This window comes from Anoplophora glabripennis, unplaced genomic scaffold (assembly GCF_000390285.2).
Source record: "Anoplophora glabripennis isolate ALB-LARVAE unplaced genomic scaffold, Agla_2.0 scaffold265, whole genome shotgun sequence".
Classification (NCBI taxonomy): domain Eukaryota; kingdom Metazoa; phylum Arthropoda; class Insecta; order Coleoptera; family Cerambycidae; genus Anoplophora; species Anoplophora glabripennis.
This window is the reverse complement of record NW_019416597.1, coordinates 540,456-567,516: the sequence shown is the minus strand read 5'-3', so window position 1 is coordinate 567,516 and position 27,061 is coordinate 540,456. Positions and strand designations below refer to the sequence as shown.

Sequence of the window (27,061 nt, the reverse complement as noted above, 5' to 3'; positions counted from 1 at the left end):
TGTGATAAAACACGTACAGAAGTTCTTGGCGCATTTTCCATTATTTGTTGGACATTTTCTTTTAATTCTTCAGTCCGCTTTTTAGGTCGGCCGCTTCCTTCTTTTCTTGTTACACTGCCCGTTTCACGAAAAACATTAACACAACGCTGAACTGCACTTTGAAAAATTTTGTACTCAACAACGCCGGGAAATTGATTTTGAAATTCTATGAAACATTCCTCAATAGAATACTTCCATATTCCATCAATCTTGCGTCCATTTCTAAAGTAGGACTCTATGATAAACACTTTTTGTTCTCGAGAAAACACCATTTTAAACGCTTTTTAAAACGAAAATATTCAAATTGATAGCGGCGATATAGCGCTTTGACAGATGACGTTTAAGTTCATTTGCTATACGCTATGCCCTACGTCCAAATTTTCAGAACTAACTTAACCACGTTTTTATTTGAACGCTCGTTATAATAACTATATTACGCTCGTGCGTTGTATATTTCATTTTGCAACTAAAGCTAAAAAAAATAAAAAATTTCCAGGTTGCAAATTTGAAATTTAAAAAAAATATATAGATTTCCCTGTTGCAGGGAAAAATATGTCGAAAAACGGGTAATCTTTCGTTCTTTTTGTATGTTTCTTGTTCCCCTCAATTTAGCAATGCTTTTTTGGAATAGGCAAACTTGGATTCTTATTCTACATAATATTTGAGATTTTTCTGTATAACAAAATAGATAACTTCAAACACAAACGCCAATGCCTACTTTTACTGGTCTATCGCCTGGACTACCAAAACATTTTACAGAAATATATCTAATTATTCAAACATTTAAATATACATGTTAAATATCAGATAGCATATAGACTTTCTTAAATTTAGTTTACTTCGCTGTATATTTCTATTTTAAAGCCATATATTCGGTATTTTTATTCAGAACACGGAATGAATCGGAGATCGGGAAAACTTTTCCGTGCGCTGTTTCCGTGCGCTAGCCAGGAAAAGCACATCTTACATTATTATTAGTAGATGAGGCGAAAATAAGATGTTTTCTAAGAAATATAATGAAAATATCGTTTCAATTCAACAAGAAAAGATGAAATTTTGAAACGACTGTATCAAAAGTGTTGAATACGACTAAATCAATATGAAATATTTTTATTTAAAAATAAAAAACTCCTTCTGTTATTTAGATTTCATATTCTTTTATTTTCTTTTAAACCTAATTCAGACAATTTATTACTACTACATTGTTTGACTTTGACAATACTTTTCGAATTATTTAAACAATATTTTAAATGCATTTCAAGAAGAAACTGAAAACACTTGATATTAAAAATGCGCAATGAGCTAAATTTTAAGTTACTTGATCACAGTGTTGTTAACGATCACGTACCAAATGTTACCTAAAGAAATTTTCGCTTGATAATTATTGTTACAAACCTGTTCTTGTATCACTTTCTTCTGCTACACCTTCTTAACGCGAAACAGCAGTGGAATTTTTAATTCAACACAATATAGTTAATAATACTGGCATTCAAATTACATAATAGTAATTAGATATGTAATACTATAGTGATATTAGTTTCACTGTGCAAATAATTACAAACTTATCTCCTTGATTACGTTTTTTAGCTGGGTTATATTTTCTACCTTTTCAATTTGCAATGTGACTTAATAATACAGAAAAAAATAGCATTACTTTTCGTGTACAAATTCAATGTACTTAGATAATCATTCGTCATCATCAAAGGCAGATTTTTTTTAGTTTCATTCAGGTCTTTGATTGAAGATAACTTAGTCACACCTATAAATACACCAACAATATAACAGACAAACAAAGAATCATGGTCCCACCCATTATTACATTCGAATTTATCAAGAGACATATCAATCTCTACAAAATGACTCCGCCCTTCTACTCATTTAATCTCCGGTGTATTTGTGTCATACGTGTAGAGGTAAATGAACAGACGGTGAAAGTTCCTCGCGGCTACATCTAGGGCAAAAAATAATTTGTGCACCTGATCCGGCGCATGCTGTAAGTATAATTACGTAAATAATTTGTAAATATCGGATTTATTTCACAAATAAGCGGTATGCGGAACACCAATTTCCGCTAATTCATTCGTCTAATTGGAGGAAAACGAAGCAGTTGCACCCTCGATTGCCTGATTCGAGACCGCTTGATTTTTTCTGGAGATTAAGGAATTGGCAGAGTTATTAATTACAAAACATCGATGAAGCCTTACTGCCCAAGTCAAATACGTGCAATTTTCTTTTTCTTGCTTTTACGTTTTACCTTTTTTGATATTCGCAATTTATTCCCATGAAATGAGACATGAGCTATGAAACATTCTGCATTTTCTCTGTTTATATTATAAAAAATATCTACAATAAACATTAAATGGAATGTATGAAAACATCTGCATACTAATAAAGCTTTAATTGATCTTATAATAGAATAATTTGAAGGCTACAGTAAAGTTTGTTGTACAAGATGACAGGATGTTTCCTGCTTTTAGTAGAATCGACTTTTCTTTTTTATTAAGCACTTTTCAATCCTTGGATGTCGCTGCCATGATTTTTATTTAATTGGCTAAACAATCACATTATACATTGTGTTGGAAGTTTCACTTCCTCAGCATGAGATAGAGTAATCATAAATGAATAAAAGTTGTATATTACAGGGGCGTAAGATTAACAGTTTTCAAAATACAGCGAGTATTAATATTGGCGAGTTTCATCACAACGTGACAACAGCGCTCAACTTAACGCTACACAGCTGGTGCATACCACGTGTGCACGCGGTAGACTTGTCCTACGGAAAAAATGTAAACAACTATTATTGAGAAACATTTTTTTGAATCTAGATTTAGAGATATTGTTGTTGAAAGTTGTTCATTTTAACATAGGTTTATATGGCGAAGATGGACGGTGCGGCTCTTTTTTTGCCCATAACTAAGAAAAAACTTTTCCATAGATAGTACACAGTATTATCTTATTTTTGAAGTAAAACTAATGTATGTTTTGAACATAGTACAGCTGTATTAATTAGAAACAGAAACCAATAATTGCATTTCCGTCTGACTTGAGGTTTAATGTTGCAACGTTGCAATCAGCTGACGGCAAGGAGGGAATACATTTGAAAGACTTGATAAAAACGAAATTGATTTCAAACATATACATTTTTCCTAAATTCCATGTACATTGTTATCAACAATAAATTATCCACAACAGATGATTTTTTGTAATGTTTTTAAAAAACTAAATTAATTAAAAAAGATTAGGAAGCTGTGATATATTTATTGGAATAAAAAATACAGTTGATAAATCCTTTTAATCTATTTAATGGTTTATAAAAACATCGTAATCATTACCCAGCAATATTTAGGGTTACATAAAGTTTTCTTTACTTGATTAAATATCTAAAAAAATTAGTTATAGTTGCAAAACTTTTGTAACATTACTAAAATAGAGATTAAAAACACGAACAGTGAGTAATAATGTAATTTCTATCACAGAACCTTCAAAACTGCATCCAACATTTTCTTTGACTTGGACGAGAGACGGGCGCGAGTGTCACTTCATTTCTTTAGACTAAATTAACATAATTCTCGTTGTTTTACCAGTTCACATGATTTACGGATTTTAAATAAAGGATACAAATCTTCGCGAGGATAATGCGATATATTTGCTATATATAGTAATTATATTGTACATAGTTTACACACATTACATTTTTGAACGCGTACGCATCTTTACCCGAATTTAACGAGCAAATTTAAAATGTGAAATTTTTATAAGCAAAGTACTTTTAATTTTTCTTTTCGTTAAAAAAAACAAAGTTGTTCGAGAAATCAAGAAATGCTTAAATACGGAGTTTAATAAAAAAAGAAGAATAATCACATTTTGCAAATAAAACGCGATATTTAAAGCTAACAGAATTGTAAAAAATAAGTCAACTTTTATTTTAAAAACATAATATAAAAATAGCTTGGTAGAACAATTCCCGGGGTGGTTGCCAAGTCTTCGGTTTAGGTTTTTTGACGTTTTGAGAGATATATCGTTCTCTTACTCAGAAGATCCGTTTCTCGATGCTCTTCTGTAGAAATCTTCCGGTTTTGACTCGAAAAACTCATCCAACCAAGCTCTTAACTCATTGTCAAAGAGCGAAAAACGTGAAAATCAAAAAGAGCGAGATCTGAAGAGTGAGGCGGCTGGGACAAAACTTCCCAATTCAAATCCCGAAAGGCCATTTTGGTCATATTGGCGACAAGTGGTCGCGTATTGTCATGTTGCAAAAGAACGTCCTATCGCCGATCAGGTCTTTTTTGTGGAATAACCGGCTGGAATAGCCGTAGTTCTAAGTTTTATTGTTTGGTAAAAGTTCGTAATAAAGAACCCCTTCCCAATTCCACCAGATGCATAACATTCTCTTTCGAGCATGTAATTCTGGTCTTGTTCGCTTAGTTGCTTGTTTTTTTTGGGGCTTAACCACTCTTTCCGCTGTTTCAAGTTAACGTACAGCACCATTCTTCATCACCAATGACAATACAATGAAGAAAACGTTCATTATAACCACGTGTTAATGGAGAACGACACAGTAAACAACTGCGGAGCGTTTATTGTTATTGTTTTCCTTCAAAACATATGGAACCCAAGTCTTTGAGCATTTTCCAACGAATGCAGGTAGTTTAATACTGTTTTGTGATCACATCCTATCTGCTTAGCCAATCCCCTTGTCGATTGTCTTGGATTTTCGTGAAGGAGTCGATTGATCAAATTGAACAGGGCGTCCGGAACGATTCAGGTCTTTAAGGTTAAAATCACCTTCTTTCAAAACCATCGACGAAACGTTTGTTCATTCATCCCATCATCACTATACACAGCAGAAATTTCCCGACCAGCTTGAGTGGCTTTGGCGTTTTCTCAGTCTCGTTTAAAAAAAAAAGTAGTGTCGAAAATGATTAATTTTATCAACTTGACAATCCATTTCAAATGAATGAAAATTCATAAAAATTAAAACGGACAACAAAAAACTTAGAGTAACAAGTCCTCTTTCGAATGGCATGTGTCAATTTGACAATACCTTTAATTTTCATGTGAATTTTTAAATTTGAAAAAAAAAACGAACATTCCTTATTCCCCAACCCATTAGAAACAGCAGAAACAGCAAAATACAAAAATTATCGGTGTCAGTATTATTATTAATACTTAGGTTTTTCGTTTTTATTCCAATCAAATTTTTTTTAAGGATAAGTGTGTCGTTGAAATGATTGTTATTATGTTACAAAAACTATAACTATTTCATTGACCGATGTACCAGGAAAGGAACATATTCGTTATAAACGCTCAAAAAATTAACAAAATAAAATCACATTATAGGTATGTGCGCTTGCTTACTTGATTGGGATGTGAATTAAATGACAGTGGTATGCTTGGCTGGCGATGGCGTTGCGGCGTAATTCTCACAATTTTAAGTTAATTAAACTAATCGCCAACCTTGAATTTGCTCAAAACCAAATTAAGTTTTAATGAAAAGCAAATTGCGAATTTATAAAAACGTATTGGGGGTATCAACAAATAAAATGCAGTAAAAGTTGCTATTATCTACCAAAAAGGTCGGTTGCATTAAGTGGCAATTGCATTATAATTCGTTTGTTGTTATTGTCTATACGCAAATGAAAATGTAGAAATTGAAACATACTTTAAGTTAATACTAGAAAGTATTTATCTAAGTAGTTTAAGGATTTTGGTCTATTTTATGCCGAATTAGAACGGTTGCAAGATTTACTTTGTGCAACTGTTTCAACGAAACTATTTGAATGTAATTTCACAGTTGAATTTAAAAAAAATCTTGTACAAGTAGATGTATTTTTCTGTTTTAATGCACATTATAGAATATGGTGCAGTTACGATTGTTTCAGTTTCTTAGGACGTGGTTAATATAAAATTTGTTTGCTCCTATTTTGTTTCTGTAGATACAAGGTGTTCCTTGATTCTAACGTTAAACTTCTGCAGGAAAATCTTTGTTCAAAACGGTGGTCTATGGCCAAAACTAACATGAAAAGTTCTAGCGAATTGAATATTTTTAGTAACTGTACAGATGAGTCGCTTAGCAGTAAAAAAAACGGTTATATCTTTGTAAGGAGTCAAAAACAAAAGAACTTAAAAAAACACACACACAAAATATAGACAATTAAATCAGCTACACATATTTTCCATGTTTTTTTTAAATGTAAATATTTTAATTAACAAACGAATTACCCGAAATAATTAAAGAAGTCGGCATCCATAATAAAAACTATTTTTCCTGTTGAATTTATATAAAGAATAAAAAACAAGGGTCCTAATACTGAACCCTGTGGTACCTCCATTTCAATTGAGGAAGAATCAGAGTTGACTATTTTCATAGAATCTGAAGTACCAGAGCAGCGATATGTTGTACCCTTCTAACTATCATTAAATATATTTTAATTAGATTTTTTTTTAAATTTAAACATCCCCTCTCTTGGAAATGAAGAGAACCATACGAATTTTTTTCTTAAAATAATACCCACAATATGTCAAAGATTTCAACTTATTATAGACATCCTGCATATTGTAAGTTGTAGTCATCGTGTGTATTTAAATATTGAAACAGGGTGTTTATATAGATATAACACAATAAGTAAAAAAAATAAGGCCCAAATGTGTCTTTAATAATCCCTAAAAAGTCGTTAGAAGGTATAGTAAGTTTCTCAAATCCTACTTTGCTACGATTTTTTTCGGAGCAAAATTTTGAAAAACTGTATTAGTGACTTTTTATTCAAAATCTACGTTATTCTACATTCTAGAAAAATTCGACTCTCTACCAGTTTGTATTAAATCATTCATTTTAAAATTTATATAAAATAAAATAAAGTGTAACAACGCTTATTATATTTTATGTTTTTGTCATTTAATTTTTTCCGGAATAGACTCTTAGTAGGTGAGATCTTGTGATATGTCATCGCTGTCATCATTAGCGTATTTTTTCTTCTTTTGTTTAACCTTGGCATTTTCTAGTTCTATTAAGTATTTTTATTGTTTTTCTTGATGTTGTGCTGTGTGAGTGTGTTTATCGAGTGTTTTTTTTTCTTCAAGTGGTTTATTATGGACGTAATCTTAACCATAAACAAATTTTGCTTGAATGACATCCTGTTGCGAGGCTATTTCGCTTACAAGAAATTATCTTTAATGCCCATGCTCAGTAACATATTTATAATTTATTAATTACTATAAAAGTCAATATTTTTCTATAAATTTAAATATATAAATTCTATAATTCTTTTAGTTTGTCACTTGGTGTTTGAAACTTCTTAAATATTTCTAATATTGCCAGAATATCGCGTTATTTAAGGTCATGACAAAGAAGACATTTTTTGGCGCTATGGGGTTGCCTATTATTTGGCGTATGTGACGTCACTACTAAAAAGGTCTAAGAGGAAGATTTACATACGCTTTTGTACAGTGGTTTCGAATATTGACATACATACTCGTAACAAGAAAACTCCCTAAAAAATTCTAAATTGTTGTTTAGACAGTGTTAAAATTGCAAGAACTCTACAATGAATTAAAATAAAAAAAAATAGAACTTTTTCCAAAAATTGGATATTCAAAAGTTGTAGCAGGCATATGATTTGCAATTCTGGGGAAGGCCTATTTAAGAATTTGTGTAGAGCCTTCATTTTTCTACAAACAAGTTACTATTAAATGGTGGACTTAGAAATTCCACTCCAGACAACTCAAAAAAGTACATAGTGATGTGTTTTCAACATAATCGATATCATCCTGAAACCTTTCCCGAACTCTAAACTTTGTAGAGTGTATTTTTACTTTTATGTATTTTACGAGTATTAACTTTTAGATTTAGCGTTAGAAATTAATATTAATAATATTGTTTTGCCAGTTATTTTGTATAAACATGTTCATATTTACCTTAGCAAACTGAGGTTCTGCTGTCGCCTATCCACGAACTCTACGATCTGACGATGAAACTGATACATTTGTGTCGATTTGTTATTTTCACCGAGGGTGTTTCTCTTTTAAGTGTATTTAATCAATATTTTTTACGAATTATAGCGTATTTAAGAGGATTATGGCGCTTTAAAAGAATACTTAAATGGTAGATATGTAAAAGCTTATTTTCTGCTCAATAGAAGTGCATATGCGGTAAAAATTTTATGAATGGATTGGTACGAGGTTAAAAGAAATATTCCACGTGAACATCAGTAACATTTGTCATAAATATCAAGGTAATGTGGCTAATTGACACAAAAACGATTAAACTTAAGAAATAAATATTTCAAAAGTTGTATAAATTTTTTTATTATGAATTTTCTTGTAAATTTATTGCTTAATGAGCCGATTAGAAGATGACTAATTGAAGATATATTTGTGAAAGGAGAAGTTGCGACTACAGCTACATTTTGCAGTTACTAACTTGTCATCAACTGGGTGCATCTGCATATTTACGTGCGTTGGATTAAATTCTCTTCGCTTGGTAAATTATAAGGCTACAGACAAAGTTTTTAATAATAGTAAGGCGCGAAGATGTTGCTTTCTAGTTTCTCTTTTTTTCTTATGCACCTGTGTCAGTGGCGTACACATAATTTTATCATCAGGGGTTGCAACTCAGAAACGTTTTTAGAGTATGAGTTTGCGCTAGCGCAAAATAAAAACACGCTAAAAAAACGGATAAAGCCTTCTGAAAACCAATATTATATTGATTTTATCAAAATTTTTATTTCAATGTTCATTTATAGATATGCAACACGTATTACACGTACCTTTAATTGCGTGTCATTGTCATCATTTCTATGTAGACATAAAATTATACATGACGCGGCATTATAACTGGTTGCATAATACATTTATTTAATAAGACGTCTGAATGTTCAACCTGTTACAATGATGTCTTCATGGATTAATGGCTTTTATAAAAAAAATGGTTTATATCAGCTTACTCAACTTAATGATACGAATGAACAAATCTGATATAAAATATCTATTTTTAAATATTCGTACCATCATATATGGCAATCGCGTTCCAAGGTTAATTTAATATATGCAACCAGTAATACTTTCAATTCATATCTCCATATTCTCCAGAAATATATACTTTTTAACAGAGTCACAGAGATTTTGATACGCTGAAGACGATGGTGCCATCAAAAATGCACTATTGTCAGGTGTTTTTTCTAACCTCAAAAAATAGCTCAAAATTATTGGAGATCTCGATTTTTTTGTAAGAATAGTTAAGAAATTTGATATTAAAGTACACTTGTTAATAGCGTCAAAACAAAAACTTTTTATTCCTGTCCTTTTTACTCTAAAATGCGTCTTTGTGGAGTTACAGCCATTTTTAACCAATTTTGAGCATTAGTAAAATGCTTATACTTAACTCGTCAAGGATTCAGGAATAAAAAGTTTTTATTTTGACCCTATTAACACGATTGTGTACTTTAATTTCGAAGTCTTGACTATTTTAGCAAAAAAATGAGATTTCTACTGATTTTGAACTATTTTTTGAGGTTAGGAAAAAATTTTGACGTTATGGGCCATTTCTGATCACTCGATCGTCTTCAGCGGGTCAAAATACAGAAGGGATCTCGTCTCATACTCATACTAATTTTTTTTGTGTTTGTTGTGTGTTTTGTGTGTGTAATCATAAAAGATTTGAATACTGACAAATAATGGTGTAAATATAATTTATCTAATACATCTATGTCAAGGAATATATTTTATAAAAGCCATTACTTTCTTTATTGTATAATTAAAAGTTACTAAAGAATTTATGCACGACTAGTGTCGATTTGCGGTGTCTTTTGAAATAATTAATTGCTAAAAGTTATTTTGAAAAGAATACGTTGCTTTTATTTACACATATTTTTAAATAAATCAGTAAGCATTTGTACAATTTAATCAATATTTTCAGTTTCTCTAGATTTTTATTTAGAGATATGTATTCAGTACGAGTCCTTAGTCAGTTTGTTTATTCTTGAATATTTATTGAGTTCAGTGTGTTGAATAACAAAATTATTTGGTATGTTAAGTTTCTCAATCGACTTAACATTGGTAATGACACTGAATATTTCGTAGGTTGAAGGTTACCGTGTTGTTTTATAAAGTTAAATAAACTTTCCTACAAAATAAATTGTTAGAATATGATCCTAGGTCAAGATTTTTATAAAATTTTGCCTGTGTAGAATTTGAGAGAAACAATTCCTGCAGTTTTGTTGATAATAATGTGTCACATATCTTTACATCCATTGCACTATGTATTTTGTTGAACTTGTTCTGATCGGTCTTATTCAATTAGAGCGCTCTTGAAAATAGTTCAAAATTCACCCACTGAGAGCGCTCATCCGCTGATATCTTTCCTGGGACCTGGGACCTGGGCCCACTCTACGAGATATTTTTTACATTACGAATCGGAATATGAATATCAAAAATGACGTAAAACTTGTAAATTTCTCTTATGTAACTAATGGTGATTATTAAAAATAAAATTCACATTAAACGATCGATATTAATTAAAATACATAATAATTAAAAATCAAAGGCAGTGACAGATTGGGCACGTGTTTATTGTCTTTTAGGCGAACACCTTCGGCGGGAAAAACTGGTCTGTATTCACAGACTGGCGATTGAGATTGTCGAACATAAAAATGTTAACGTAATAATTAATTTACCGGAAGAAATAATGCTTTAATTCGCTACATTCAACGGCTGTTATACAACCGATTTTTTAACGACTTTCATAAGAACACAGAAACTGGCCGCGGAAGAAAAAATTGCATTTAAATTTAAGAAGTTATTGAAAATATACGTGATGATTTTTTAATAGCATATCCCTAATTGGTGTGAAATGACATCCAAGGGTTTGTCTGATGGAAGCAATTGCGCTGTTTCAAAATTATTATCAATTGTAGTTTCGCTCTTTGTTGCTCTATTATTTTTATACAGTTGGTATAAAAAGGTAGCAACTGGTAACATTGATAAGAGCACATACTACCGAGTTCGGGAACTGTCCAGTAGCGGCGTAGACAAAAGTTTAAGTGTATTTTAAAAAACGAATTCGTTCGTTGTCTTAAATCTGCTTCATTTTCTGCTGATGTTTCATTTTTCTAAACCATGAAAGACCTAGATATTAGAAATTATTATTTTAAAAATTAAAAATAAAAACATTAAAATTAAATATGAACAGAAAGAATTATAACTCGAAACTGGTTTATTGTGTGAAGAAAATGCAAGAGACCTTTTTTATTAAAAATATGACAGTAAATTAAACTCGCCTATTAATTTTTCTGAAAATCCAGTGGCTTCGTTTTTGTGAGGGTTTTAATGAAGCTCCCCTGAATTCCGCCACTGGTTGACCGATTTATATAGAAATACACTGAATTATTATCTTTAATTAGTTACATCATATCCCCAAGTTTCGTCAATCTACGTCAAACAACTTCAGAGACAATTAAAGTGACATTTTTAAAAAATTTTAACGTCCACTATCTTGAAAACCAGTAACTAGGGCCCTGGTTTATTAAGGCTTTTGGGCTTAAAATGACCCAAGGAATCGCCGTTTAATTTATGACATAAACTTAAGATACACCCTGTATATCCTGTATCCAAAATGATGTGCCTTNCTATTGTAGTTTCGCTCTTTGTTGCTATTATTTTTATACAGTTGGTATTAAAAGGTAGCAACTGGTAACATTGATAAGAGCACATACTACCGAGTTCGGGAACTGTCCAGTAGCGGCGTAGACAAAAGTTTAAGTGTATTTTAAAAAACGAATTCGTTCGTTGTCTTAAAGCTGCTTCATTTTCTACTGATGTTTCATTTTTTTAAACCGTGAAAGACCTAGATATTAGAAATTATTATTTTAAAAATTAAAAATAAAAACTTTAAAATTAAGTATGAACAAAAAGAATTATAACTCGAAACTGGTTTATTGTGTGAAGAAAATGCAAGAAACCTTTTTTTTTATTAAAAATATGACAGTAAATTAAACTCGCTTATTAATTTTTCTGAAAATTCAGTGCCGTCGTTTTTGTGAGGGTTTTAATGATTTTCCCTGAATTTCCCCCACTGGTTGATCATTTATATAGAAATACACCGAATTATTACCTTTAATTAGTTACATCATTTCCCCAAGTTTCGTCAATCTACGTCAAACAACTTCAGAGACAATTAAAGTGATATTTTTAAAAAATTTTAACGTCCACTATCTTGAAAACCAGTAACTTAGGGCCCTGGTTTATTAAGGCTTATGGGCTTAAAATGACCCAAGGAATCGCCGTTTAATTTATGACATAAACTTAAGATACACCCTGTATATCCTGTATCCAAAATGATGTGCCTTAATTCCAAATAGACTAGGAACTAAAAACAACTTTTCTAATATATTTAGCGTAAGCTTAAGGCAGACTATTGATTAGTGAAATTAAAAAATAAAATTTCCTTTTCTGTATAAAAAAAAACAGGAAATCTGACAACATTGCAATAATTGTCGTCATTGGATCAGTAGGCACTTTTATCCCTAGTGTTCAATTTTGCCAAGAATCAGTCAATCCGTATAAAAGTCATACACCTACATATTATCTAGGGACTTTCTTTCTCCTTCCTGTTCTTGATTGGATGCTAAACAAGCTATATGTCATGAATAAGCATCACATTATTCTGAAATTCAAATCAGGCCAGTTCAAATTTGACTTTTTAAGTACATTCCCAAAAATATAAAAATATCTTGTCTAGTAACCTTGGATTATATAACAAGAAATTGATTCTACTTAAAATTTGGAAGGTATGTTAAAGCAAGAAGATATTTAGTAGAGAAATGAAATTATTGATATACAGGGTGATTCAAATTTCAGTACAAAGAATTTAGGGGCGTATTTTTGAGGTCAAAATAAGACTTTTTTTCCTATAAACGTGGGCCCACAAAGGCTTAGATATACAGGATGTTAAAGTTTTTAATTTTTTTTGATTTCTAAGGAATAATTTCCAAACAGATGGTACGGGGAGCTAGTGACAATACTACCGTTTAGTCAGCAGTGATTTTCTCGAAAACGGTTAGTTGTATAAAAAAAATGCAAAAAACTGAAATTCAAGATCATTGCATTACTGATTAGGTGGTGAATAAATTTTCAAAATTTTCACGGTAAATAGTTAATAAAATTACAAAATATGGTGTGTGCATTTAACTCTTCGTCAGTCAATATCTCGGTTGGCCTGACAGATTTCAACCAAGTATACCTTTTTTGCTTAAAATTGGTAGGGGATAAACACACTAATACAAAACGTCAATGTATAAGGTAACAAAAAAGTTAGGGCTAATTTAATTCAAGCGTACCCTTATAGGTGGCGACCTCTACAAGCAGCGTCAAAACCAATGACATATTTAAATTTAGCATTCTAAAAAACCCCCGTATCCCAAGTTTTTTGCCAACATTCTTTCTTTGGAAATTATTCCTAAAAAATAAAAAAAATAAATAAAAAACTTTCCTGTATATCGAAAACTAAGCATTTGCAGGAAAAACAAGTCTTATTTTGACCTCAAAAATACGCCCCTAAATTCTTTGTACTGCATTTTGAATCACCGTGTATATTTATATATTATTGACAGTTATGTGCAGACACCATCGAAATAGGATTAAATTTCGATAACAGACAATCTAATAACGTTAAATTAATTTTTCTCATTTGGAATTATTCTTTCACGAGTTTTATTCATTCTTGCATTTCTTTAGAATCTTTCTCTTAGGTATTTGGAGAAGCATACAATTGAGAAAAATTAGCTAACAACAATGTGTATTTTGTGTTTACTATGCATTGTATATTACAGCAATAAATAATGTAGAACCTTGTTAATTTTATCATTATTTATTTTCCAGGAGGTACACAACGAGTATAAGTGTCTTTTACAGTCGTCTATGGTCATAAAATCATGCGATGTTGAAGAATACCCCTACCACCCTTAGCGTATACCAATTATAACTTTGACAGTTTGAAAATACACACGCTATTAAATTAATCAAATACCTCCAATGAAGTCTGATAAGTATTAAATGTATGCTTATATTTTGTGTCTATTTAATCTTCTTTCGCCTTCGTCAGCTATGATCTCTTACGGTACAAAGTTCACACAGCTCACCCTGTACATAGCCAACTGATGTATGCAAATAACGTTAAGCGATTTATATGATAATTTAGGCGAAACGGCTTTATAAATTTGTGTGATATAACGACTGTGGACACCTATAAGTTATTACCTAAAAACCTGTGTATATTTAGGTAGGACATAGCAAATTTAAATTATGGACTTACCACATATTACATAACGTTAATATTCATCGCAGAATTATAAACGATTTTGAGACGTGGACAGTACAGGTGAAACTTTTGTTCTTTCATAACTTGCTGTATTATTTAAATCAGGACCAGATAAAAGATCACTTAAAATATTTCTTAATCGATAAACACTTTACTCAAATTATACATTTTTATTATTATTACTCAGCTCATAGACATTTTTATAATCTGTGTAGGTATGGGTAGTTTTCCATTATAATTTATAATACATCCAGAATAATAGGTAGAACCTACGTTAAGTATTATAAAAGTGCTCTTCAATGACTTTTATGATTGAATCTCACGAGTATAACTATGTTAGTGATAATAAAAAAGGAGCTGATATGTTTGTCATTTTTTTATTTCTTATCATAAATCATACTGAAGATCCACAGGGTACTTTGTCAGTTCCAAATTTGATGTCCACCACCATTTTCCATGCATGCACGACACCTTCGAATCCAATTTTCATACACTCGCTGGAAAACGCCTTATTTTCCAACTTTTTTTACACAAAAAAAGGTAGACTTTATGGAAGTAGCTGTCTCGCACCGTTTACGAGATATTTGGCTTTGGAACTTCCAACGCTAATAGCTGAAATAATTAAAATAATTTAGAAATGTCAAAAACAAGGGTTTATTTAGAATCAAAAATTGTAATGAACAGTAAAATAGTAAACATTAGTAAAAAATATGCCTTTTTAACAATAATTGCTCAAAATGTCCACCTCTAATTTCAATACATTTATCAACATGTTTATTAAAAGATTGTCTTATTTTATAGCATAAATCTTTAATGCGAAAAGACTTTGCAGCATTTAAAACCTGCTACTAAAGTTCTTCTCAAGTGTTTATAGTTTCTCCATAAACAGCTGATTTCATGTAACTCCAAAAACGAAAACCTCGGCATTCTATCTCACATTTATGTATACGAGTATACAATTTAATTTGTAAGCTAAGATGTAATTTTAATTAGATACGAATAATACTTAATAGAAATTAGCATACAAATGACAGCAATAAGACAAGTGGAAGACGTCAATTATTTGATTTTCGTCCAAATCCTACTTAAGAAACTTTACCGCTAAATTAATAATACCTGTAGGTACTTAATTGTAATTTAATGCAACAGCATTGGAAGTCTCAAAGCCAGATATTTCGAAAACGGAGCGAGATACCTACTTTAGTATAGTATACCTTTTTTGTGCAAAAAAAGTTGAGAAATAAGAATTTGTTACCAAAGATGAGTTACCTTAAAGTACAAAAAAGTTATGTCGTTTTTAACACAATCAATCTACTGCAGCTAGCGCCCTCTATTAACTTTAACCAAAATGTGAACAGATTTCAATTCCTCTACTCAAAGAACTCCAATCCCCAAAATTTTGTGAGGATATTTACAGTTGTTAAGGAATAAATTAAAAAAAAACTGAAATAATATTTTACATTTAACACCCTGTATCTCTTTAAGTATCAACTTTTGGACTAAGGTAAGTTCGGCTAAATCGCAATATTTTTACTTGGGGAATCTACCTATGAATTTTGGCCCATTACTTCGGGACCACCCTGTATATTTAAAAAAAGGGTTAATAAGTCGATCGCAGAGAAATATTAACAAATTAACATTACTGCAACTGAGAACAAGGTTATCCCTATATATCACCATGGTTTTCTTCCGGGCAAATCTACCTGCTACCACCAATCTACTTCAATTTGCCAATGATTGGACTAAAGCAGCTCATCATTCTGATTCATTTCATGTTTTATATCTTGATTTTAGCATGGCTTTTGACAAAGTTCCTTTTAGAAGGTTGTTTGCAAAACTTGATCATTCTGGCGTTCGTGGGCAATTACTTCACTAGATAGAGACCTTTTGTAAGGCAGAGTATTTTGTGGTGAATTGAATTATGATACACTGGACGTTGTGAGTGGTGGTCCTCAAGGATCTGTACTGGTTTTACTATTATTAATATACTTTTAACCAGTTTAACACAGTGCAAATGTCCTCAGTTTGTAGATGATACTAAACTTTATGTAAATCCACATCGTGCACAGCTTCAAAGTGATTTAGGACTTATTGAATAATGGTACACGGATTGGTTGATACCTAATTAGTTCCAGTTTTAATAAAAAGTTACATTAATATACATGAGATGGAGGTAAAACTATGCCTTAATATATATTCGTATATAATTTTCCGACAGATCGTGATTATATCCGTTACTATAAACGCACTGATACCCACTGTACGCCTAGAAACAGCTAATCAAGATAAATAATCTACAAATATTTAAAATTACAAGCATTAACTGTTCTGCTGAATTGTGTTGGAGAAACTTTCACAAAAAAAGTAACTTCAAACGAACCAGACACATATTTCTGATTATTTTGAAACTAGCTATATTTGATAGAACAAAAAAGACACCTACATTTACTTTTAAGATTATAAATCTCTGAATACGCTGCTCTAGGGAACTTATTATTGATAAAAAGCAGATTATTGTGAAAACATAGATTTCTAATTGGAAGCATTTAATGATTGTTGTTGAAATTGTCCGATAAAAAACATTCTGCGTCAAAGATGACCCTTTTCATCTCTTGATTTAGTTATCGACGAAATTGAGAAAGCTGCGTATTTTGTAATGCAACTGTTTGAATGGTGTTTATTCAAATTCATTGAATAAGTCAGTACGAAAGAATGAAGAAAAGTAAACTAACACAGTAGTACTTATTAATAAACAGTTAAATAATAATTTTAGTCGGGATAACATCACACCAAAGTTAGAATCAAAGCGGTTATCAGTTATCACTTTGACGTTTCTTGTTTGTTGCTCGAAATAAAAGCTTTAAAATCAGTTTGATAACAACTGAAGTGCGAATGTCTCTGTTATGGCTAAGCGTATATTATATTTTTAATTAAACTTAATTGAGTTTAAGTTAATATCTGTCATAATTTATTAGACATATTGACGTAGGAGATATATATTTTTAGCTTTTAATTTGGCACTAATATTTAGCTATTGACGTCAGTAGGACGCAAAGCAGGAAGTAGTTTTTCATTGGTTGACACTAAAAGTATTTAAAATAAATTACTTCTTTTTAATACACAGCTGGAATTAGAATAGTTATTTTCTATTCTAGGTTGAGACGTATAGCTTTTGTATTCAAGACTGGAGATTTTTTGCAAGTAAAAAAGTTCAAGAATGCAAAAGCAACTTCGCAATTATATATCAAACAATATTTTTTCAAAAACTAACTCGAAACACCAGCAAAGTTGTCGAAAAATGTGGTTTCAAATTTTGACACTTGCGATAACAGTTATTTGTTGTACTAGACGAGAATATATTTCATCGTCGTGTATAAAATTTATTTTTTTCTGTAGATTTTAAAAGAAAAATATTAAAAAAAAACATTACTAGGGAAACATTATCATTGAACTCAACTCAACTCGTTGCTGAAGAGTGTAAGAAAAAAGTGTACCAATAAGTTTATCAAGTCACATCAACTTTGAACTGGCGTTCTCGGTTTTTGTTTTATTCAAGTTTCGGATATTTCAAAGCGTAGCGCACCAGATTACGTAAGTCGTCTTTGTAACAAAATATTCAACAGCGTCTTTCGTTTTCCTAGAAATATTTCCATTTGGAAAGTTTATATCGTTTTTTAATATTCCAAATGCAGTAGTTGCAGGCTAAATTAATTCCCGTAATGCCCATGTGTGCACGTGACACGTCACACAGCGGTGTATTTTCAAAAGAATAACATTAACGGTTCCTTTTTGGTTACTGCGGAAGAGCTTTGACGTTCAGATATTGAACGCGACTTAAGATCAGTTAAAAAAAAAGGGAATTGTTGATTAAGTCTAAGATCTACTTCCATGATAATAGCGTTTATAATAAAAAAAACCTTCGAAAGTTAAAAATAATACTTATCCCGTTTCAGTTATGAAAAAGAAATCTTAAAGTTGTCTATTTTGTTTTCAGTATGAAGCTCTTTGTGATAACGTCGTGTCTGGCGATAAGTCTGGTGCATTGTATCCCCCAACCCGTCACCCAAACCCCGGGATATACCCAGCTGTCGTCAGAACAAGTGAGGCACCTTCAGGAGAGAGGATTTGGCGAAACAGTGAAGACATTTGTGCCCACAGCAGCCTACAGGGAGGTGGATAAAGACTATGAACCTGACAGGTACGAAATTCTGAAGGTTTCATCCCATTTTATTTTTCATTCTTTTCATTGTTTAATTAAGGGTATATATTGCAACAGAAACGACACTAATCATCTGAGAGCATACAGTTAAGTGAAAGAAGTTTGTTAAAAGAGTTTATACTGACTAGTACTGGCAATTGTTACAAATGACATCGAGCTCATTTGTAAAATGTCAAGGTGCAATTGTAACAGACTATAGAAAGTAACAAAAAGATATTTATTAAAAAAATAACACTAAATGTAGAGAAGTACGTGCATTAGCAGTAAATATGGTAGTTATAAACATAAATAAAAAAATCCAAAAATGGAACGAAATCTAATATTTTAAATTTGGAAAGAAAATAACAAATTTGACTTCAAAGTAATAGTATTTTTTGATACAATCTAATTACTGAAGAGAACAAATCTGTAATTTAAATGACAAAACATGTGTGACTATCAATTCCAATGTACATGTTAAACGACACCAACAAAAGCCATTTTCTTCCAAGATTCTTCCCTTATTTCGAAACACCAATTGTTGAATTGTCTGTACACCAATACATATTATTTCATGACATGAAATGTTAAAATTGGCCAGTTAAGGTAAATATACCTTTTATCTGCTCCCACTATGCTACTATAACCTGGAGTTGAAGTGCCATTGTAAAAAATCCTGTTGGCTATTTCATTTTTGTTACTTAAACTGTCAGCAACATAACTTTCTGCAATTGTGCCTGATTTCTACCCACCATGTCTCTTGATTACTAATACATCAACTCCTGTATTAGCCAGTAACGTCGCCGATGTTCTTCGGAATGGATGGCCTGTATATGTTTCAGGATGTTCTAGTTTCAAAAACTGTGCAATCTTATTAGGAAGTATAGCCGTCATTCTTACGTTTCAAAAATGCTCTGAGTTTAGGGTATTTTGATATATCTACGTTCTCCTATATGAAAATAGTTGACTTAATCATATTCACACCACAAACTCGCCGGTGACTTTAAAGTTCTTGACTTCTCCATGAAATATGCTAGTCTAGGTCTACTTCTCTCAACTCTTGTTAATGATTTTCAGTGACGCTGAATCGAGTCAGGACCGAGCTCCCACGTACATCAACCAAAACTACCCCATCCCCCTTTCAAAGACTCTACAGGGACAAAACTATCCACAGATAGTTCGCACGACTCAACCGAGAGTTTACGCTTCACCAACTCCAAAACCCGTTGCAACTCAGCAGCAATACATTAGAAATGGAGAAATTATCCAGGTATGTAGGTCCATGTATTAAACCGATACACAATGAAATCATTGTATTAAAAATGGAACCAGTACCTATCATAAATTTGAACATTTGTATCATTTGTCATATAAATTGGTCCTATTTCTCAGGATGCCAACAAGTTGGAAGAAGAGGAGGAGAAGGAGGAACCTGACAGGCTGAGCCTTCTCCTTCCCCAATCAAAATTCCTCTGCGATGGAAGACATACTGGTTATTACGCTGACGAAGGTTTGAGTTGTGAGGTATTCCATTACTGCCAAGACAACGCCAAGCACTCTTGGATCTGCCCAGAGGGATTCACATTCCACCAGGTAAAAAAAACAAGTGCTAAAATTTATATTCATCAGGTGGATTGGTATTATGAAGTTCACTTACATTAGATCATTGACATTGAGATTCACAAACTAAACACAGTGCTCCAAAAAAATAGTAACACTGTATTAAATTTTGCGATTTTTTAAAATATATCCAATCTATCTGACTAACAAGTAAACCAGAATTTAAGTGCAAAATGAATTGTACCTCGATTATTTATTTGATTAAAAAAGATAATTTCGGTTTAGTATTCTGAGGAACATTTATACGAAGTGACTAATGCAAATAATCTTGTTTGGAAACCAAGAGTTAATGTACCCAAAATACTTTTTAATCAAAACATACCGTTGACATTATCAATATTTATATTACTCGTTTTGATGAAAAGTGGTAACCATCAAATAAATAAACAAATGCCAGACAAAAAATTGTCTATGTAAATAAATACTTCACTCACCGTCGAGTAGTGCCATCGACTTTAAGATGCTTATTGCAGTCGTGGAGCAGAGTTTTCAATGTTTTGTTTAATATTTACTGATGAAGAAATTCCCTCATAGTTAAATAGGGACAATTCAAACCATTTAAGGTTTTAAATTTCCATTAGTCGAAACGAACAAAACTTAAAATCATAAAATATATCTATAGTTCAGACGGTAGAGCATTTGAGGCGTTTGTATTTGAAGTAATCTATTTTGTCATACAGAAAAATCACAAATATTTATTATAAAAAAGTCATTCTTTATTTTTTGTTTATTTGACGACGTAAATATTTATAAATATTGATGAGACTTTGTGAACAAATAGTAAAACATATGTCAATTCTACTCTAAAAATTTTGCAACGATCGATGGCGTGGTTTTCGATTGACAGGATTGTTAATTAAGAAAATTTAAAAAAATTTATCACGTACCGTGGCGTGGGTTTAAATTAAGGTTTAGAAAGGGTACACAATTTTTTAGAGATACTTGTTGTCATAATAAACAATGATCAATACTAAAAATACCAATTTTTACACTTTTAAAACCATTTAGAATTTTTTAAAAATTTTACTCAGGCTGTTACAAATTCGTTTCTCACTACAGGGATCTCGAAAACGGTAAGAGATACAAACTAGCTTAAAGGGGGGCAAAGTTGCGTAATCAGGAGACCAACATTTTGCCTCTAAAAAATCAAGGCTAACATGATTAGTTTTCGAAATATTTGAAAAAAAAATGAAATTTTGGAAATCTGTTTTTGTTTCTTTTCACCCTTGTTTGAAGTGATATTGGAAAAGGAAGAACACTTTTTCATGGCCATTTTTTGCTCTCTATCGAATGGCATAATCAATTTTTATATGTAACGTTTCGTCTCTCCAGGACCATCATCAACTTCATTTTTTAAATACGACCCTAGAAATTTTATTACATTTTTTGCAAGCCTTCATGATCCCAAATACTGTACTGCCTCAGCCCGAACCAGATTCAGACGTTTTGTCCCGAAAAATTCATCTTCAGTGTATTCGTTCCAAATTTATCTAAATTTTTTATTTAGATTTCTTTGTTTATTGAATTATCGTACACTGTAAGTGTCGTTAGTGATTGATTTTTCTTTCATTAAGCTTTTATCTGCCGAAAATGCACTAAACGGATATTGAAAGTACTTGTAGTTAGCTATAAAACCATATTCTTTTTTACGACTTCATGATTACGTAAGCTATAAATTATTATTAACTTTACGCTTATCTTCAGAATCTACCCACTGTACGCGATAAACTTTTGAAATCTTCTTAATTAACAATCCTGCGAATCGAAAACCACGCAATCGATCGTTGCAAAATTGTTAGGGTAGAATTGACATATGTTTTACTGTTTGTTCACACAGTTTCATCAATATTTATAAATATTTACTTATTTTAAAAATTGCTGCAAATATACATTTTTCGCCCACTGTTAATGCAAAATTCAACGTTCTTGATTTGCAGTTGTTGAAGCTTTATAGAAAATCGTCAAATAAACAAAAAATAAAGAATAACTTTTTTGATTTAGGGCTTATTTTCAATGTTACATGAAAAAATATGTCCAAGAACGGATCATTTTTCGTTTTTTTCGTATGTTTGTTGTTCCCTGAATATTGCAACGGTTTTTTGGAATAGGCAAACTCGGATTCTTATTCTACATAATATTTGGAATTTTTCTGTAGAACAAAATAGATGACTTGAAACACAAACGTCAAAGCCTACTTTTACTGTTCTAGTAAGAAGTTCTGCAAATCGACTATTTTGTCCAATTTTTTCATTAGTTTAATCAGAATCATCACCACTAGTTTATTCACAAATGGGCAGTAATCCATAACCTCATAAATCATGTAGTGAAAATATTAGAAACCTCTTAAGGGTTGTTAATTCATAATTATTAAAATTTGATGTACACAATGAATGTATTAAAGGGGTGCTTGCTGCCTCGCTAATTAGTGACGTCATTTAGTGCTCCCCGCATGCGTGTTGTTATAGATCAGGGTCCGTCTCGTCAGCATAGGAATTGTAAGCCTGACGGCATACGGCCGAGAAACAAGTTGTTTCCTGGGTCACACTAAATGACGTCGCAATACGTGATCACGTGACAAAATCTAAATTTTTACATAATTTTAAACATCTGTCATTCATCTGTAACATCATTCAAATGATATTTTAGCACTGTTAGTTGTTATTGATCACAGACAACAAATGTATAAAAAATTAAATTGTCCTGCAAGTTGCCTGTTCTGAAATCTTTTCTTTCAGGTACATTTGATTTGCATGCCTCCAGGGGGAGACAACATATGCGAAAAGTCTTCGGATTATCACTTCGTAAACGACTTCTTGTACAAACCAGTGAACTTGGAGGAACACCAGCAGAAACCGAACGTATCTTTGAGGTACTCCGACAGGTACTATCCCGAGGTCTACCGCCAAAGGAACGACGATTACGATGAGGAACAACCGGCTCAAGTTCAACACCAACACTCTGTAAGTTAAGCAATATTTAGTAGTGTCATTTTGATATAATAAGGATCGCCTAATATCTTCCAACAACCCTTTCTGTCGAAGTATTATAAAAGCTTGTATTCATGCAACGTAGTCATGTTGACATTAATGGATATATTAAATCATTGCCGTTTGCATTAAATAGCTTCAACTTCAGCTTACCAACATACTCATGTTACAAAAAAAAACAACTTTCTCTGATATCGTAAACATGAAATAAAAAATAGTTAACTTTTGGACACAAGAGAGAAAATTTAGAACTGAAGTTGAACGCGGAGAAAAGAGCATAACTAAGACAACAGAACGATAAAAATAAATGGAGAAATAACAGAAACAAATAAAGAGGACTTTGTACCATACTCCCAACAAAACCATATTCGAAAAGACATAAAATTAAAAGTCCCTAAAGCAATAGTACGCCCAATAGCAACGTACGCAAATGAGTTTTGGATATTACAGAAAAAAGTATGAGACTAAACTGATGATGTCGAAACGAAATTCATGAGGAAAATAACACGAATGACTAAATGGGAGAGAAGAAAAAATAATAAAATCAGACAAGAGGCCAAATTATAACAAGACATAATCGTTAATACAGAAATGAAGCAATTGAATTGCTATGGTCATATAGCTAGAATGGAAAGCAATAATATAGTCAAGATAGTAACAGAACTGACGAGAACAACGAGAAGACGAAGAGATAGATCAAGGAAAAGCTGATTAGGGAGGAAGAGGATTAGGAGCGAAAGGAAAATCATTACAGGAAATGAGGAAGCCAGCAAAGGACCAGAAGAATTGGGTTTGAGGTTTCTGCAAAAGATATTTTCAATTTTTTTATTTCCAATGAAAAATTAAAAAATACAATAATGTTCCATTTTAAAAAATTAAAATTAAATTAAGATTAAGAAATTGATTAGGCGCAAATTTTATTAGAAAAACATTTTTTTTAAGTTATTGATATTACCAGGGCTGTGAAAAAATACGTCATCGAATCCGTATTAAATGTCTGTCTGTCTTTCCTCTAGTTTCAGTTCAGGAAAAACTTTTTTATTTTACATTTTACGGAGAAAAAGCACACTTGATAAACAGTTTTGCTTGGATTTAAAATGAGCTTGACATGGTGAAACTTAACATTCCATGTTCGGGGTGTCCAGAAAATAAAAAAATCTTAAAATGTCTCGAGAGTAAACTACCTTTATTTTTAATATTTCTGAAAAGTGATATTTTGCAAGTCGTGCAAAAAAGTTACTTGAGTTTTTAAATAAAACAATTCGCACACAAAATTGTTTTAAATTTTTACAAAACATAATAAATTTGGAAAAAAATGTATGTATAATAAAACATTATTCGAACACTCCTCCCCCAACGTTCACACAAACTTGAAGGCGTGCAAGGAATTCATTGTAGCTGCGTCTAATCTCTTCTAAAGATATGGACTGTACAGCGTCTCTAATTCGTTGTTTTACCTGCTCGATGTTATTGTCCAAAGGCCTGCTATACACAGTTATACTAGTTGCTATACATAGTTTGTTTGAGTCGGCCCCACAGGTAAAAAAGTCCATGATTGTTAAATCTGGACATCGCGGTGTCTGTCCGTTGTTTTTTTAACGAATCTTGACGATTTTTTTAACTTAAAACTGTTTTCATAAGCTTTCCGAATATGTAATAATATATAACTATATCACCCTCGTGCGTCGTATATTTCATTTTGCAACTAAGGCTAAAATCTAAAAAAAAATTCCAGGTTGCAAATTTGAAATTAAAAAAAAATGATACATTTTAACGCATTATTATGAAATCTACCATGAAAAAATTGGCGATTGTGGAAGATCCTCGGGATTGTCCAGACTAATAATTAGTTAATTTGTTTATAAGGCCATAACTTGTAAACTATTCAACTTACCGATTCCAGATTTCGTGTGAATTATTAGACAGTGATAAGGAATGAGAGGATGCGATGTCAAAAGGTTCTCGTAATAATAACACAGTTTATAAATGTTTAATTTAAAAATCATAAATAAACTTCTTCGTTTATAACTTTTGATCTAATCAATATATCTTGACGCTCGGGAGCTAGTTTTGTAGGAGTTTTGAAGAGGAAAAAAAAGTACTTTATTGTTCTCTTGTGGAAATGAACGGAAAAAAGTTATAAGCGAAAAGCCTGAATTTACGTAAAAATTATACAATTAACCATTCTGTAAACAATCTTCCCCCCATTTTTATGACTATGGAAACTAATATGTTATTGTACCTACATAATATTTAGCATCTATAGTGATAAATTCATATAAAAAGTTATATCAAATAGACAACAGTGTGTAAGAATAAATACAGTGAACACAAAACTGTAAAATAAGGTGTGCCACAGGGAACCGTCTTGAGCCCTATATTATTAGACGTTTATTTAAATGAATTATTTGAATTAGATGTTAATGGTGATGCGGTGAGTTTTGCGGGTGCATTCCTATTTTGTACGAGGCAAACAATTGGAATGAGTTAAAAAAACTAGCATAGAAGTCACGCCCAACACTATATTTATGTAAAGACGACTACGCCACATGCACACCTGGGTATTTTTAATTGAATTACTTGGCGATAACTGTTGTCACCCTTACCGTAGCACTGTATTAGATATATTTTTTGCTGTGAAGTTACCATTTAACCGATAATTACACGACGACGAAGTACAGTGACACGAGTGAAGAATAAAATATCACTTTATTATTATATTATATTATTTATTCACAACCTTCTACTTGAAATTAAAAAGTTAATCCTCTTATTCACTCTAACCGCGGACATACCGTATACATAACTTTTTATCAGTACCTACTTGTATTACTATTTATTATCCTTTGAAGAGGCAGTTTCATATGGAGGTCCATTTTGAAAAAAAAAATATTCTTTAGAAATTCTTTGAATATTTCCTGAACACAATTTTGGCAGTTCCATGCTTCGGTTGGTTTAAGTCGAACATTTTATTGTCCAGGGTTGTCCACCTATGAATCGCAAAGCAGATACGATAATGATCAAATCTATGCAACTTCGATCCTGGCTTCGACTGCTTGAATAAGATTATTAATAAAATTAAACGTATGTTGTAGGTGCGGGTGCCAGTCCAACAACGTCTAGTCTCCCCTGCGATTGTGCGAGTCCAGCCAGTAGCGCCCCAAGCCGTTCCACAACGTTTGTCGTCCACGCTCAAGCCCCAGGGTTCCACGGGACAAGTTTTTAGATCGCCGGAAGAGATCAATATTTCCCTGCAGCAAAGACGGCCTTTCCAGTACCCCACCTCGAAATACGACGATGATGATGACTATTAGTTGTTGCGTAGATTTAAGCATTTTTGTACATAATTTAATATTTAATTAATACCTAGAATAAGGAGTTGATTCTATATTGTATATTACACGATATTAAATGTTTTTTAATGAAAGGAGTTATTTTTTAAGTAATAAATGCGGTATATTCGATCCCTGATCACTACGACCTCCCGCAGGTCTGGATACCACGTTAATGAGTTAGATTATACATACAGGGTGGCCAAATGAAAACGAAACGGAGCCATTTTCAGGAACTGCGTCGAGATCGTAGAAAAACGCTCAGACCCGTCGATTTTGGATTAAAGGGGGACATTCTTTGCTGGTATTTTTGACTCCGCCACTTTCACCCCCAAGCAAGGGTAAGCATCACCCCAAAATATTTAAATGGCATTGGGGGTTGAGTAATATTTCTTTTGAAAGCTCTTACAATTCTCTTTACAACAGACTTTAGATTTTAAAGTTGAAACTTATGTACAAACAAGTAGTAACGGTAAAAATGTCAGTCATTCGAGTTAAGTACGCCAATGGTATAAATTTAGTATTTCTTGCGTTACATTGGTTTTTGGCGATTTGTTATCACTTTCGTAAAAAA

General features: G+C 31.9%; 1 protein-coding gene across 1 annotated transcript in view; it reads left to right on the top strand.

Annotated features, from left to right (window-relative positions):
• The window catches only part of LOC108905946, a 33,495-nt gene extending 6,913 nt beyond the window's left edge, over nt 1-26,582 (top strand). Inside the window, exons 2-6 of the mRNA XM_018709028.2 lie at nt 18,345-18,548; nt 19,626-19,818; nt 19,941-20,141; nt 22,904-23,128; nt 26,251-26,582. Of these exons, the coding sequence (XP_018564544.1) occupies nt 18,346-18,548; nt 19,626-19,818; nt 19,941-20,141; nt 22,904-23,128; nt 26,251-26,469 (1,041 nt within the window). The 5' untranslated portion in view covers nt 18,345 and the 3' untranslated portion in view covers nt 26,470-26,582. The remainder of the gene's footprint in view (nt 1-18,344; nt 18,549-19,625; nt 19,819-19,940; nt 20,142-22,903; nt 23,129-26,250) is intronic.
• Nucleotides 26,583-27,061: the final 479 nt, after the last annotated feature.